The 16,488-nt window shown below is 40.1% G+C and overlaps 2 protein-coding genes across 3 annotated transcripts; both read right to left on the bottom strand.

Annotated features, from left to right (window-relative positions):
- Positions 1–438: 438 nt before the first annotated feature.
- Positions 439–9,380, bottom strand: mybl2b (v-myb avian myeloblastosis viral oncogene homolog-like 2b). The gene is made up of 15 exons (XM_050038351.1): positions 9,112–9,380; positions 8,556–8,652; positions 8,398–8,469; positions 8,180–8,272; positions 7,847–8,067; positions 7,603–7,735; positions 7,450–7,509; positions 7,079–7,291; positions 5,463–5,735; positions 5,233–5,375; positions 3,581–3,680; positions 3,372–3,482; positions 1,737–1,853; positions 1,512–1,643; positions 439–1,400 (listed from the first exon to the last, which is right to left on the bottom strand). The coding sequence occupies exons 1-15, from the start codon at positions 9,129–9,131 to the stop codon at positions 1,272–1,274; spliced, it is 1,914 nt and encodes a 637-aa protein (XP_049894308.1). The 5' UTR covers positions 9,132–9,380; the 3' UTR covers positions 439–1,271.
- Positions 9,381–9,932: 552 nt separating this feature from the next.
- On the bottom strand, positions 9,933–16,482 carry ift52 (intraflagellar transport 52 homolog (Chlamydomonas)). Of its 2 annotated transcripts, XM_050038352.1 has the most exons (13): positions 16,164–16,482; positions 15,952–16,039; positions 14,982–15,111; positions 14,786–14,861; positions 13,669–13,740; positions 13,441–13,567; positions 13,258–13,341; positions 13,067–13,135; positions 12,825–12,979; positions 12,644–12,731; positions 12,411–12,519; positions 12,157–12,302; positions 9,933–11,376 (listed from the first exon to the last, which is right to left on the bottom strand). In XM_050038352.1, the coding sequence occupies exons 1-13, from the start codon at positions 16,286–16,288 to the stop codon at positions 11,335–11,337; spliced, it is 1,311 nt and encodes a 436-aa protein (XP_049894309.1). In that variant the 5' UTR covers positions 16,289–16,482; the 3' UTR covers positions 9,933–11,334. The 2 variants fall into 2 exon arrangements, with proteins under 2 accessions (XP_049894309.1, XP_049894310.1); XM_050038353.1 differs by lacking the exons at positions 14,786–14,861; positions 14,982–15,111 and having other exon boundaries at positions 16,164–16,215.
- Between the last annotated feature and the right edge of the window lie 6 nt (positions 16,483–16,488).

Raw genomic sequence — 16,488 nt, 5'->3', positions numbered from 1 at the left:
GAGTTAAGCTGGTTTGCAGTATTGCTTAAAGTACTTTATTTAAGTGGCATCATTTTTTCCTTAATTTGAGGTTGTTGTTTTTTTACATTATACAAATTTATTTCTAATTTTTTATTTGGTGTATTTTAATATACTCAAAATGCTGCCTGTTCTGTAATTGTTTGAATTGTAATATTGCCGTTAATGTTTTTTTGTAAAGAAAGAAAAAAAAGAGTAATACCTACTATCTCTGTCAGCACTTTATACACTTCATCAGTGAAATTAGAAAGGCAAACAAATTTAATAACAATATCATGTGTAAAATATAGAATAGATCCATCCATTAATTTTCTCCACTGATTCTCAACCTCTCTAACCCTGAGTCTGCCCTGTGCCCAAGGAATTATTCCAGGTATGCTGTCATGTGCTGTTGCAATATAATCAAGAGAAAAATGTGTTCTGGACATACTGGTATTTTATTAAATTTTTAACAAAATGCTGTATGATGAAGTAAAAACATACAACACTACATATTTACAAACAGTGACAATCACATAATACTCTTGCCATCAACGGTGGTAAAGCACCCATGCCTCTGACATCACAACTACATGGATACAGTAACAAACCTTCCCAAAGCACTTCTCAGTACTTGGTTGGATCTCAATAAATCACCTTGATGGATTACTGATGTGCGCTGCAGTCACTATCACTTTTTCAGCAGACATCTAATTCCCCCCGAGGTCCTCACTTTTAAATCTAGACACATGCTAAACTGATCTTTCAACAACACGTTACATTTTCAACATGGACTCCTTGTCTCTAAATGCATGACTGATCAACCTGTGAATTTACTCTGTATTCAAGTTATACATCAGAATTTAAGATATGAAGGTGCAACCTGAGTCTTTGTACTCCTCACAACTTTAAAAAATGTTAAACTACAGACACATTATGCAATGTAAAACCATGCCTTTTCAGTGATAGCAAAAGTATATAGCCGTGATATTTTAATTTTACATTCATTGTTCTTTTCATGTTTAAGTCACAATATACTGACATGTGATTCAGAATTTCTTTCTCAAGCCTTGCACAAGGCAACTGGAATGAGACAAAGTCTAAAAGCACCATATTGTCAGTGTTTTAATTGGCAACGACTTGTTCAAAAACCGTACTAAACCTACACGACATGTTCCTTTTCTCCATCACATATTACAACAGCAAAAACTACAGGGGGGAAAGAGCAACATTAAGTTCTGCACAAGTAACATGGTGTAAAGATGAGACATGTCTCAGGACAGAATCAGGGCACGGTTGGGAGCGTGGGATTTTAGTGAGCGCAGGTAGCGTCTTGCTTTCTCCGTCATTATGAGCTGGTCTTTAGTCTGTCCACAAACAACTGTCTCCCACTCTTTTGACATCTGAAGAGTAAACAAAAAACATCACAGTAGGTTAGAGTAGAAAAGCTATGTTAAAATACTTTTCCATTCATGAGAATATTCAATCCTTCAAAGGTTAAAGGTGGAACTTACTGGAACTGGAGGCGCTGTGCTGGGAAATATGGCACTATCACTAGGTCCCAAAAGGAAGCCCTGGTCCAAAATATTTTCATGCCGCTTACTGCAGAATGAGGAGGAGCTGAGAGAAACTAGTACCGGCTCTTCCTGTGGCCAAAATATAAGGACAAAACAATTAGGATGCATCAGATATAGGAACAGTCTAATAACACATTTGTCTTTATTTCTTTTATTTTTTACCTTGATGGTGTGTTTGGCTTCAATTTTGATGGATTTGCGTTTGGATGTAGGCGTCACCGGGCAGGCTGCGACATCTAAGGCCAATGACTTCCGTACTTTCTTCATGGGAGGCCGATGCTAGGAACAGGAAAACAACATTATAGCTGCAATAAGACAGGGCTCGGCATTTTGAGGAGGAAGAAGATGGAGGAATAGGATGAGGATGAAAAAAGGAAGAGCAGGAAGGACAGGAGGGTCTGTCAGCAAAACTGCTCAGACCATAATTAACTTGTAATTTAAAACTTAAGTTAAAAGTACCTTAGAAACTATGTGTCTCTAATCCACACAGCACATTGCTTCAGTTGGCATTAGCATTTTTATTCTTCATCATATTCGTCATCATGCTTGAACTCACAACCTCAGACACCAAGGACAAGTCATCTACAGACTGGCTTCATACTATGACTCAGTCAATCACCACGGTTGCATGTAAAGCCAATAATTCCTTCAATAATTCATAATTCCTGCAGACAAAAGCTTCTGAACAGCTCAGTTGCTCCTGTGCAGCTGTCCGCTGACCAACAGTAGCCCTTATTACAAACAGATAGTGCTATAGGGCTGCTACAAACCTTCTTTACACCTCCTTTGCATTTTCAAAACAGAACCAAACGACAGCAACTTCATGCCACTACAGTAAGTGATTGAAGACAGTATGTCGTCATCACAGAATCAAAAGAGGCATGAAGGGTGTGATACGTAACAACAATGTGAGCCTCTAGTGTGACATATAACATATGCATCAGCAGCGCTTTATAAACACTAACAATGGCACAACATGGCAATAGCAATCATTTACAGTCTCTGTTATGTGGCGGCTGATCTGGTCCTGTGCTCAGAGGGTATGAAGCTCCTTGACCTCATCGTTTTCTCAATTTGCAGACATTTTTGTCTGTTGAGCTACTTTTTTAAATCTCCCACAGTGAGCTGCATGCATAACACCTTGTCAAAACATCACACCCATCCTGCCCATGATCCTGTCTTGGTGACTGTCCTGTTTATTCAGACATCGTTTTGGCGCTGCCACTACCTCCAGTGCCGATGATGCGGGACACCTCTGTCCCCCCATTCAGCAACTGTACCTTTTGTACAAAACAGTGAGGCGGAATAACTCTGATAATCCTGCCTTGAAGAGGCAGTGTAAATGGGGCTAGTGGAAGACTGTCATTGTAATGCAAAGCTCCAAGGTGAGAAACAGCAAGTATTTAATGTTGCCAAGCAGTCAAGATTCACCTTCTACAGACAATCTATATTTCTAGTTTAACACCCTACCCTTTGCGTGTAAGATAATAAAGTTAGAGTATGCTAATTCATTAGGACACACCATTATAGAGAGCTACACCCTGACTTCATGTCTGGGTTAGCTGTTGTTACACTAGCACTTGTTATTTAACGTCATATTCAGGGTTTTTTAGTGGTCTTTTTTGAAAAAATGTTGATCTTGATCTAACGATCCATCTTTAAATATGTAAGATAAATGAGTATGTGACATACTGGCTCTGTATGATCTTTTACTACTATGTATAAATGCTACAGTATATCTTTAACAGGGGTTAAAGGATCAAAATAGGAGTTAGGTATTAAAGTTGACTCAGTTACCATTGTTTTGCGTCTTTGCTCAGGCGGAGGTGAACGTACAACGATCAGATCAATCCCAGAGTCTCTTAAGATGACCTCATTTATGTCATCTTCAAGGTTCGGAGTCTGAGGCTGAGATGACACAGCGGAAGAAATGGTGTTAATGCAGTTCTGATAAAAACCATAAAGTAAGAAGTGATTGCTTTTCGCTGATAATCAAAGATACTCACCAGAGGCTGCAGAGGCCCGTACTTCTCCATGGCATTTTTAAACGGTGTTGGAGTTCGTGGGGTCGTACAGAGGTCAGACTTGTGGTTGGGTGTAACAAATCTACATGAGAACAAAATGTGAGATTTAAAATCAAATTAAAATCCAATACTTAATCCAGATCCTTTTGAATCCCTTATCAGGCTCAAAGATGTCGATCACCTTTTGTTGGCTATGGCAGAACACAGTTTTAGTGGCAGCAGAAGTCATGCTCACAACCTGGGCCCGCAACCTCCAAATGAGACGAGTATCCCATGGGGTTAGTTTGGTATTTTATCACCTGGACCTTATTTTCCCATGTTTTTGTGTCTAAGTGACTGATAGGAAAAACATTTTTGAAACTGGTCTAGTGTTGAGCAAGAGGACCGCAGCCTGTAGTGACAAAACAGACTGCAATGTAATTGTAATTGCAATTAAGCATCATCAATTAAGTCCACTGAAAGTGCCCATTTTGCCACTGACAGGCTCAGATTGTTATTTTAAGTGTCTGACAACAACTTGGAAAAGACCCCTACAGCTGTAGACCTTTTAGTTTAAGAGTAAGACCCTTTTCGTTGAACCACCAGAAACCCACCAGACTCCATTTAAATAAACAGTCATTTTTATCATTGTAAAACTCACTTCATTTAAAATCGAAATAAGTTAAATAAAACTCACAGAAGCCACCCTGGTTTGTCTTTCCATTGTTGCCACAATCACTGAGTCTGGTTTGGTTGAAACAAGCCCTTAATTCACTCAGTAATGAACCGAAGGAGTTGTGAACATATATAAATAAGCTGGCTCTGTACATCATTGCTTGCTGTTTATTTGAATGGAGTCTGGTGGGTTTGGCAATGACCATTTCGTGTCTGTTTCCTGTTGAAGAAATAGGATCTTACTCTTTAAGAAAAGGGTCGACCTCTGTTAGGATCCTTTCCGTAAGTTGGCAGACACTTAAAATAACAATCTGAACCTGTCAGTGGCAAAAACACTGTTAGTGGATGTAAATTGACGTTGCTCAGTTGCTTGCAGGAATTACACTGCAGCCAGTTTCTGCCTCTCTCAATATTGGACCAATTTCAAAAATGATTGTTCCCATTAGTCGCTAAGACACAAAAATATGGGAAAATAGGGTCCAGGAAATACAGAAGTTACCCTTTAATATATAAAATGTTTAGAGTATTCAGAGCAATAAATCAGATTCAAATGTTGATATGAATCAAAGTTTAACTGGAGGATTCTTCAACTGACATGAGACTAACCTTTAGAGACGAGGCACCACTGTGTTGGTCCCAGCTAAGCTGCAAATACACTCAGTGCACTAGTACTACAGAGTGATGGGTCTTTCCTCTCACAAACTTTGTCTGAACACAGATAGCAGCTGCAGAGAGCACATTAACCAGAGAACAAATGTTTCATTTTAACCATTACTGAGTTACTTTGAATAAGCTACAGCTGATCTAATCTGCTAAAAAGAGAGAATCCTTTTACCATTATGTTTTTCATTACTCTTGAGTGAGAGCGAGGGGAGATAGGAGTTCTGACACAAGGTTTGTTAGCACTGAAACTTAATGAATCCAGGTATTTTTCCAGAAACTGGATCCAAAATGGAATCAGCTGGTTAGAGACCACTCACACTGAGTTTTCCTTCTGGGTGAGGGGGGTCTTGTCACGCTGTAGTGGTGTAGTAACAATGGCTTTCTGGCTGCATACTGGCGTGGATGTGAGAGACGGGTTCTCCAGGTCATGAGTATCCTGCTTGGTCCACATGTTGAGGAACTGGAACAACACGTGTTAGTTATTGGACAATCTCATGCGACATTACGAGCAGCACCAAAGTCAGTGATACAGGATTAAATAACGTACTTGCGATGGAGAAAATGGCAAGATCTTGACAGGAGTGCTCTTGGGAGTCATGGAATTATTGGCATCCGGAGACAAGGCGATGCGTCTCCGGCTCCGGCGGTTCAGTATGGAGGGCGGAGTGACCCCTCCAGGAGAGATAGGGATGAGCTCTCCCTTGTGGCCTTTGCTTAACTCCTGCAAGGCGCTGCCCTCCAAACGAAACTGGTGGCGCTCTGGGCTCGGGCTGTCCTCAGGCAGGTCGAAGGCAGCTAGGTTGCACCAGCCATCAAGATCCTGATGACAGAAGAGACATTTTATTTGTAAGCTGGACATCTAGTCGCCACTCTGAAGTTTTACAAACAGCTACACTTTTTAAATCTTTTTCTATGCTTGGTAAAGTATGGAGGTGTAAAGAAAGGTAACAGGTCATAAAACATAAAGATTAAACAATTTCTTATTGCGTCATAAGAGGCTTTTTTCTTCTAAATACAATAATAAAAATGCACAACTGAAGCAGTAATCTATTTTATCTGTATATAACTCAACTTTGTATGCTATTTGTCATTGACAGACAAAACAGGTCACAATGCAGCAGCCTAGATGGGAGTATAAGCTATTAATCACATGTTTAAATGACATGCTATGCGGTGTGGTTTGTTGGCTAATAGGGATAAGTGTTGTCACGACACTTAAAAGTCTAACGTTGATACAATTATCTTGAAAAATATTGTTAAACCATTTTTGATACCGCCAGGAAAAAAATGACATTGAGGGCATACATTTTTAATTTTCTTTAAATTAAAAAGGTAACTATAACAAGGCTACATGACATAACATGATGACAATTTTTCTTCTCTAAGTTAGCAGAGGGTAAGAAACAAATTACTTTTACTCTCATTACTGTAACAAAGTTGTTTTTTATGTACTTTTTTTAAATCTGTAATTTTACTTTTACTGAAGTACGCAAGCAACATTTACTGAATGAAAACAAAAGTCACATGAATCAATCCTGATAAACTGTGTGAGGATGGAACAAAAGAAAAGAGATAAATCAGCAGCTGCAGGAGAGAAGAAGCTGCAGGTGTATCTGCGGCTGAAGGAGGGCAGAGAAACACACAGGTGACTGTCTGCACCCAGCCAACACTCTGGACAAGATGTCGTAAATATTCACGTTCACCTACCAAGTCTCATGGGGTGGGAAGGGTGAGGAGAGGCAGTTGCCCCCCTGGGCTGAGCCTAGCATTTACAACAGTACAAATGCACAACAATTCAACTAAATCAAGCATTGTGTCCTTTGGGTTATGGTCAGCATTACTATAAGTCAGCATAGTCAAAAAAAAAAGGTTGCATCCACCTAAAACAAAGGGAACATCTATCTTGATTACTGTTCCACCTAGTATATGTTGCTCAATATATATTGATATAGGGATAGGGAATCCAACACCTATAACGTTGCTGGACCCAGATGCTTTCTACTGTGTTTGACAAAGTGCCGTTTGTAGAAATTGAATTTACTGTTGGTTTGGACATAAGGGATCGTGTTGCCGATGTTGTTCCATTAGTGTGTACGTTGACATTTAATGCAATTTTGCATTAACAACAATAATGTTTTTTACAACACTATGGGGGATACTCACCCCATCCACCATGTCCAGTACTTCCTTCAGTGCTGGGCCAGTAGGGGAGAGAAAGCCGGAGCTGTCCACCACCCAGTTGGTAACGCTCATTTCTCCTGAGGTGTCTGCTTCAGTCTTGGGGCTTAGACTGTCCTTTGGAGAGGACGAAGACTTTGATGGCCCTGCCTCGCTGGGGCCGGCTTGAACTGAGGCCGAGACAGGCATCTCCTGCAACTGGTGATCATAATGGTAAGAATACGGACATTAAAAATATGATCACCGTTGTGTAACATACAAGTGTGTTTTCCATCCACTGTCAGAGATTTGATTATTCAAGGCCACCCTGTATTTAAATTGTGATATTTTTCAAATGGATATGACTGGTTGCTTACTGAGGGATGCGTTTTCTGCTCTGGATCTTTTTCTGCACCATCCTGTGAGCAACTGGGCATCTGTGTCACCAAAAAAATATTTTTTTAAACACTGTTTGCACAGTTCAATACTTTATCCATCCTAGAGAACAGCATCATGTAAGGACAGCCCACCTGCACATCTTTATTAACACGGGCCAACAGCTCTTCAAGTTCATTTGGCCTGAAGACCTCCCCAGCATAGAAGCCCATCTCTAATTTCCGTTTGATGGTTGAATTCCAGTGATTCTTCACTGCATTATCCGTTCTGTGAATAAATATAATAACATAAGTCCTTTCGAGAGGATTTATTTCCACATGCAAAACCATGCCAACAGTTAAAACCACCCTCTGAGCTCATGTAGATGGAGAATATTACCTTCCAGGGAGCAGTTTGGCGATCTCAGCCCAGCGGTTTCCGAGCAGACAGTGAGCCTTGTAGATGATGAGGTCCTCCTCTGCTGTCCATGATGACTTTTTCACATTTGGATTGAGGTGGTTGTGCCAACGCTCTCTACACTGCTTCCCCAGTCTGCCCTTCAGATGCTTCGCTACCATTGCCCACTGTTTGTTGCCGTAGAGATTAACAAGCTCTATAACCTGAGGAATGAATGCATCTCAGTAAGTAGTCATTTCAAATTATCATACTGGACACAGTGTTATCACCTGTCAAATGTTAAACCCCTGCACTGCTACCTTTTGAGTCACCTACCTTCTCATCCTCCTCTTTGGTCCAAGGGCCTTTAACCAGCTCTGGATCCAAGATCTTAAACCAGCGGTGCTGGCACTGGTGCTCAGTGTGATTCTAAGCAAAACAAAACAAGTGGAAGAAGAATAAAACAATGAACGAGATTTCTGTCGCCATAAATTAGCCCAGGAGACCCTGAAGCTTATTATATATCAGCACCATAAAAGGATAATCAAACTCACTGGTATGTAGGTGGCAATATATTTCCAATCATTTGGTCCCAGTTTTTGAACCAGGGCCTTGAGCTTGTCATCCTGTAAACATAAACAATTCAGCTTGTTTATGTTCCAGCAGTCACTGCGACAAAATGCAAATAACTGGGGCAAGTCAAGACAATCACCTCCTCTTGTGTCCATTTCACCTTCACTTTCCCACCGTCTCTCTGCTCTGCCACATCAGAATCGGTGTCTGGATGCATGGCCTCCTCCCCATCCTCACTGAGAAACAAACAGCTGTGATGTGCAACAGTAAAGCTGACAGAGAAAGCAGAAACTAGCTGCTGACCCGCCCTTATGGTATTGCGAGGAAGACCTGACTATCAGGTTTATTTATATGGTTGACAGAGACTTGGCGGCTAGCTCATATGCATACACTACTGTTGGCAAAGTATAACATCAGTACAGTATTAGATTTGTTTGGTTGCTGTGATTTAACAGTGTCTGGCGTTAAATACAAACTGAAGCCTGTTTATCGTGAGTCTACGGAAAAGGGCGGCACAAACAGAGCCCGTGAAGTACTCACAAGTAATATAACATCAAAAAGCAGACCCTTTACTTAGCCAACTGAATGCCACTAATACTGTCATATAAAAAGGTAATGTTGAACATGACTGTGATAAAATAAGTAACCTTGCTGCTAACGCTACCGTTGATACAATACAAAGATCAACTTCTTACCCGCGCGGCCACCAAGACATTTCCCTCTGTTTCTGTTGTTTACGGTCAGACGGCGATATGTCCTGCTGCCCCTGCTCGTCATGTGCGTGTATATTTGGTATTATGTCCTTGTATTCCGCGTGTTTATTGTCTTTCTGAGGAGGCCAGTGGTGGTGGCCGCTGTTGTTGAACAGTAACGTTGCAGCTTGAAACCAGCTGGAGCGGAGCCCCCTAGATGTCCGCGCTCCCGGATTTCTATCTCGCGCCCTTCTCCAGCTTCGAGGCCGGGCGGTGACGTAGATGCGCATTAGATGTGCGCGTTGGATCACGGGCCAGACAGGAAACAGTTTCAAAATAAAATCTTAAAGCGCTTGTGTCAAATAAATAAAATAAAGAACGAATAAATTATATTACCTCCACATATACATTTACAATATAGTGACGAGTATAATCTGTACACCGTCTCGTATAGCCCCCTTAAAATTAATATAAAAATGTTTTGTGGAAATGGAAAATAATTAAAAGCGAGAAACAAAAACAGGTCACTGTAATACTTATTATATAATTATATAAAAACTATTTTCAGCTACTTTGTAATTACGACTATCATCTTGGGGCCTGGGAAATTGTGATGGGCACTTTTAATTATTTTAACACACATATAGACAAATTAAATAATTAACTGGAGAACGTAATCAACACATTTATTGATAATGTACATTTTCTTATCTGGAGCCCTATTTATTCACATAAAAGTGCTCAGGAATGTAAAAAAAAAAGAAGTCATTTTTAAGACAATTTCTTCTTTATAATTAAAAAAAACATTTAAAACACACAAAATACATCTTTAAAATAACATTTTATTCACATATTTAATTACAAAATATATATGAAAAACAAAAAGTGATCACAAATGCATCTGCACTTCTACCAAGCTGTATGTTCCCCCTCCTCCTCCAGATTGATGACCTGCCCAACCTCCAGCTGGGTCAATTAACAGGCAGCTTCAACAGTTTAAAACCCACCTGGAGCTCAACTGATACTCACTGGCCCAAGGACACAATGGCGAAAGCTTTTGTCATTCAAGGTAAGAAAACTGGTTTTAAAGATAAATATATTCATTAAGGTCAGATGAGATGATGTAATTTTAAGTGGGATCCAACATTTTACCTCCTAGATATGAAAAGCTTTGAGTGCTCATCTCCGTCAGAGCTCGACAAGAAGTTTTTCGGGGAACAGAGTTTGCTGTCTGCTTTGTCGCTGGAACAGCTGTCCACGTCAAGAGTGTCAAATGACACAATGGCTGAAGGATCTGACTCCAGGCTGTCTATCCTGGCTTCTCTGTGCCTGTCATCAGACCCCAGTTCTCCCTCTCAGGCCTTTCCAATGAACAACTTGAACACTCAAGAGACTGACAATTGTCACCTGGCTGTGCCTTCACACAGACAGTCCTCCACTCCTCACATGCTTCTTCCAAAGCCAAAAAAGGCTGCTTGTTTTGACCAGTCATACAGTGATCTCACTGCCCCTCAGATGTCGTGGGATGTGTCATTGATTAAAGCAGAAAACGGCTCCATACCCTGCATGGAGTCCAGCGCTCTGGAGTCAACATGGAGTCCAAAACCCCAATCCACACAACATTCACCAGCAGAAGTTTCTCCCTGACATGGCCTAGAATGTCCCTCGAAACACAACCTTAACATGGAGAAAATTCAGAGTTTTGAAAGGAAGAAGTGTAAGGTTTTCAGCTGTGCGTGATTATGTCTGCACAGATGAATCAAAGTGGATTTTAAACACTGGATGTACATGTGAAGGTAAGCTGCCTAGTCTTTCTTTCATTAACTGCACTATCTGGCAAAATCTGCAAATCCTTGTTTCTAACGCTACTTTTTTTTTTTTTTTTTTTTTTTACAGGATGCATGTGTGAAGATTCCTGCAGAGAGCTCTACGCTTTTAACAAAGTTTGCTTAAATATTTAAATAAAAGTATCTGACTATTTGCTTAAGTGTATTGTACATTTTCTTTTTCTTCCAAAATGAATTCTAGAAAGATATAAAAACACATCTCTTGTATATACAGTTTGTTAAACAAACAGTACCCATGCTGATACTGCATCTTCCACAACAGCTGTAATGGTCCCTTTACATTCTCCTTTACTGAAGGAATATACTCACATCTGCTTAGTCATGTTTCAGTATATTGAAAAGACAGAGATGAAAATGCTAACATGTTTCTTGAATCCAATCACATCAGAGTGAATGGTGCCTCTGCGTCAGCATCATGCTCCTACAAGGGGTAAAACATGTTTTCAGACCAGGCCTTCAACAGAATCTCTTCTAAAGACGTGGGTAATGTTTTTATAAAAATAACCTTATCTTATTTCCTGAAACTGACTTATGTCCACACAGCAGTACATGAAACATTTGACCTGTGGAAAAATTTAATTCTTCTGCTCTCTTAATTGCTTCTCATGGCATTACCATACCTGGATGAAAACAACCAATCAGAGCCAAGAAGTCTCTCTAGCACAGCTGTCAATCACTGCTTGAGAATTCTAGTCAAACTGTTAACCTCGGCAGGGCTGATGAAATATAAAGATTCTGTTATTGCATTGCTTATTTCTCATGGTAAATGTCTTCAGAAACCTATTTTAGTGTACTCTTTAGATGTGAAGAGTTTGCTGCGGCTAGTGGGTGGTGCTTGGCTGTTTCCAACATGGCAGCCAGGTCACAAACTAATTTTAAACAAACACTGAAATGTTTCTGAAAACATCTGAGGTGAAAAATAAGTAATGTAACAGAATCCTGATTCATATTTGATCAGTGCTGCCTAGGTTAACCTTTTTGACGACAGTTTGAGCAGGGATTAACATGATCAACAGCTGCAAGACTAGAGTCTAGAGACCTCGGCTCGTTTTCTGCGAGTCATAGTGGATTCTTAGAGATTAGGAGGAGGAAGGACATTATTTGTTTATGCTGCCTCATGTAATGCTGTGTGGGTGTGTTGACAGTTTCAGCAAAAATGAAAAATTACAAACTACAGCTTTAAGAGTTTATTCATTCTCACCTGATTGAGTTTCTTGAACTCTACAACCTGAAAGAAAATGTGCTCCAAGATGTGCTTGGCATCCCTCTGATCTTTATCCAACTTTGGAGTCACCCCCAGAATTTCACCACATTTACGCACGTAGAATTCAAGATCATCGTCTGTACCTGTAAACAGAGCGGAAAAATCAAATTAAATGACAGATAAACTAGAACTTAATAACAGTCCTAAACCTAACCAGTTAATGACTTTGTTAAATGGAGTACTGAACTTACATTTATTAGTGAGCTGTGCTAGGCGCACTTTCTCAGAAGAGAATGTCTCATCTAGATCGAACAGGTCCAGCATGGGAGGAGGCAGATCACTTAAGGCTGGTGGAAAGACCTAAAAGATGAGACAACACACACCACTGGGTTTAAACTCGTGGGCAAAATTTCATTTGTATATGACTCCAGAAATGAATTGTGAGGGATAACTGGCTGGGACAGGAGTGCAGGACTGAACTTACAGCAGGTTGGAGCTGAGGCAGAGGCGTCTCAAACTGTGGTGTGATCAACTGAAGTGGTTCATCTTTGACATTGAGTTGCTTGTAAGCGCTGCAGAAAACATTTACAGAAAAATAATTAGCTGTGAAGAAGAAACAGCAGTGATACATGGATAGCCTCCTCATGCATATTTTGCATTCTCACCTGATGACTTGGGGTAAAGTGTCAGTTGATAAATTGAACAATGACATGTCAAATAAAGAGGTGAAGTCCCTGGGGTTTTCATCACCCTCTTGTAAGCACACTCTGAGCTGTTCCGACAGGCACCCTGTGTCTGGCAACATGGTGTAATCTGTGATCTAGGGGACAAAAGGACAAGATGGATGTCGGCTAACTTAAAAGACCATATTTGTGATGCCGATCTCCTGTCAAGTATATTTCCTCACCTCTGGGTCTTCTGCATCAATCTGATTCAGCTGAATATTATCAGCCATGAGCCACTGAAGCACGACATCCTGCAATGAAAAAATATGACAGGCTGTGGTGCACAAAAATTGATGCATAACAAATTCCCCAGAAGAGCAGAATACTCTTCTACCCTTCTGATATGTTAACCAAAAAAAGTAGCTCCACTCACCATGATTTTACTGTTCTCCTCTTTGTCTATGTATTGATCACTGAACATGTGGCAGGAACCCAACACTACCAGCTTGCCAGCCTCCTTTATAAGACACAAGACTTCTGTCAACATCAACTCACAACTGTACACCAGTGTTATACGGTCTGGGAATGTGTATGAAAATTACATTGTGCCTCTGACCTTTCCTTGATGGAAGGCCAGGACTGGCCTGTTGAGGGGGAAGCAGACGGAGCCAGTTGAAAGAACAGCCACAGCAGGCTTCATTACACTCAGTGTGGCTCCATATGGGTACACAAATGTGAGTGCCCTACACAAATAAAGACAGAAAAGCTTGTGTTCAGAAACCCTCTAAAACATTAAATGTAGTACTTGATGTAGATAAATAGAATATCAGTGCAAATCCCTTACTGTGCATTGTTTCCAACATTTTCATCATCAATAATTCCTGTGACCACTTTGCCAGCAGCCCGACTTATCTCTCTAAACAAGAAAAAGGCAGAAAATTGTTACTATGATGAGTATCAGCGTACAAATGGTGCTATTTAAGAGTATTACATTAATTACATCTACATTTAAAGGTGCAGTGTGTAAGATTTAGAGGAATATACTGGCAGAAATGGAATATGATAAGTATATTTAGCATATAATTGGTTTCCAGGTACTCACAGGAACATCAGCCATTGTACCATGGCAATTTCAGTATGGGTTGGGACGTAACTTATTCAGTTCTACGGAAACTTTTGGACTTTATATATATCAACTAAAAAATTTAAATTGTCATATTTTCTTTACCTTAGAATGAGCCATTTATATCTACATAGAGAGCAGTTTCTCGTCCATGGAGTCAACATGTTGCACTGCCATGTCTCTACAGTAGCCCAGAACAGACAAACCAAACACTGGCTCTAGATAGAACCATATTGTGTTCACGTCAGCTTCTGTAGTTAGCAGCCCTTCCACGACAAGCTGAATGGTGTCAGAAATACACAAATTTTTACTGTTAAACTGCTTTATTCAGAGTTTTTAGCAGTTTAAATCACAGGGTGTGTTCGTTTTGTAAAGGAAAGGACCACTGCAGATAATTTGGCTCCTGGTAAAAACCTCCTGAGCGTCTGGATCTGAAGTTATCAGAGAAAAGAGGTGAGAACACATTACCAGGTGCTGGGGAGTGGCCGACGAGCCAAACAGAGGAAGAGAACCATAATGTAAAACTGCTTTAATCAGTGTTTTTACAGGTTTAAATCACCTAATGTGTTAGTTTTGGAGCCTTCAGTGGATAATTTGGCTTCCTGTAAAACCTCCTGAACACTGAAGGAATCATAACAAGGAGTTCACCCTTGGCACATGGGAGAAGTTTCAGCTGGTTGTTTACAATCTGCAATCCTCACCGCTCAACACCACTAACTCCTACATACTGCTCCTTTAAATACACATATACAGGCTACAAACACTGTGGGACAACTGTATTGCAATATACAGTATAAAAGTGGTGTGCGTGATAAAAATATATGCCTTGAGGGCAAACCTGTTCAATACACCATTGGACACAAGTGCCTCCTTAGGATGGAAGTATTTGTAATACACATTCCTCACAACAGCATCTGCGGCAGTGATAGGGAGGAAAAAAAACGGCACCACAGAAGTTAATACAAACATAACAAAAATACCTGTTACTGCACAGGTAATGTCAACTGTCTTTTTCAACAGATATAAATATTCACCATTGTTGACCATTATTCCAAACTCCTCCAGAAGAAAGTTGATATTGGTGTCATATCTCATTTCTCCTCCTTCACCGAGCATGACCAGGACATTTCCTCCTCCGTCCAGGTAGTGCTTCAGTACCTCAAGCTATAATAAAATGGGACAATGTGAAAACAGACGTGTGAAATCCTGACTGCACATTTTAAAAGCAGCACTTTAAAAGTTACTAGTTACTGCAGTAGCTTGCTGGTAATTAAACTACAGTCATGTGTGCATAGTGATTCAAGTAGTTGAATGACTTTTTTACTTTATGTTATTTTTTGACATTTTTCTGTTGTTAACTAATATAAAAAGAAAGGAATTATCTTTAAAATGTTTCTTTTACCAATGATTCTCTATTGTAATTGAACCCTCTATGACCAACCCTGTCTTTCATCCTGGCAGCTGTGAGAGCACACCCCTGCGATACATTTGTCAAGCAGAATTTGTAAAACTAAACTTGAATATATTAGTCTTAAGCATGGATTATTGCTCTTTATTAACAATTGTTCAGAGAGGTTGCTGCATGCTATTTTAAAAGTTACTTAACTGAGTAATCCTGCTGAACTCTAGTTTTTGGAAGGCCGGTGTCTGACTGATGGACACTGTACACCAAAACAAACCTGGAAATCCTTGCATTTTCCCATGAATAGTGGGGTATATTATTATTTTGGTTCACGTATGACCTGTGAACAAGTAGACATGTTTTGTAATAAACTCAGCTGAGTTACATTGAATGCTGGCATGTGACCTTTTTGTATCATATTTTGTTGTAATTTTTAGTTCAACTTCTTCCAGTATAAATTAACTGGCAGCTTGCAAAGCTAAACTTTCAAAGTGGCTTCCCCAACCCTGCCCACTTCTACCATCTCCAACGCCAACAGCTACTACATGGAAATGTATAAATCATGTTTATGCTATTTTTTTTTTCTTCTTTTCATACATCACCTCTGATGCCGTGAACTTCTCCCTTGGGCCTGCAGTTATCCACAACTTGACACCCTTCAGCTTCTCCAAAGACAGCTCTTCCTTCATGCTGGGGGAGACAGCATTTATTTTGCAGGAATTACTTTGATACTAAGTCAACTGCTGTGCCAGTCAACACAAAGCAAGTCGCCACTGTTCGCAGAAATAATTAGTGTTATACCACAAACACTTACCTTTGGATTTTCCATTGAGCTCGTAGTCTTTTGTACATGGACTTGTATCCATTGTTCGTGGTAAACAGCTCTCTTTTCGACGAATTGAAGACGACAATGTTGTTGTTGTGCTGTTCCTTCTCCATTCTTTATCGGATTCACTCATCAAACTTGGCTCTTATGTGCATCCATACACCTGGAAACAGGTTGTACCACCAAGTTAGATCCCATTTCATTCGCTATGAACTGTCGTGAATAACGCCAGGTTACATTATAAACGCTGCTATCTTAGCTTAATATGAACTGAGTTGTTCTGTGAGCTTTAAGTGACATTCACGTGAATACT

This window comes from Epinephelus moara, chromosome 24 (genome assembly GCF_006386435.1).
Source record: "Epinephelus moara isolate mb chromosome 24, YSFRI_EMoa_1.0, whole genome shotgun sequence".
NCBI classification, from domain to species: domain Eukaryota; kingdom Metazoa; phylum Chordata; class Actinopteri; order Perciformes; family Serranidae; genus Epinephelus; species Epinephelus moara.
Note: the sequence above shows the minus strand (reverse complement) of the source record. Positions and strands in the feature narration are given on the sequence as shown.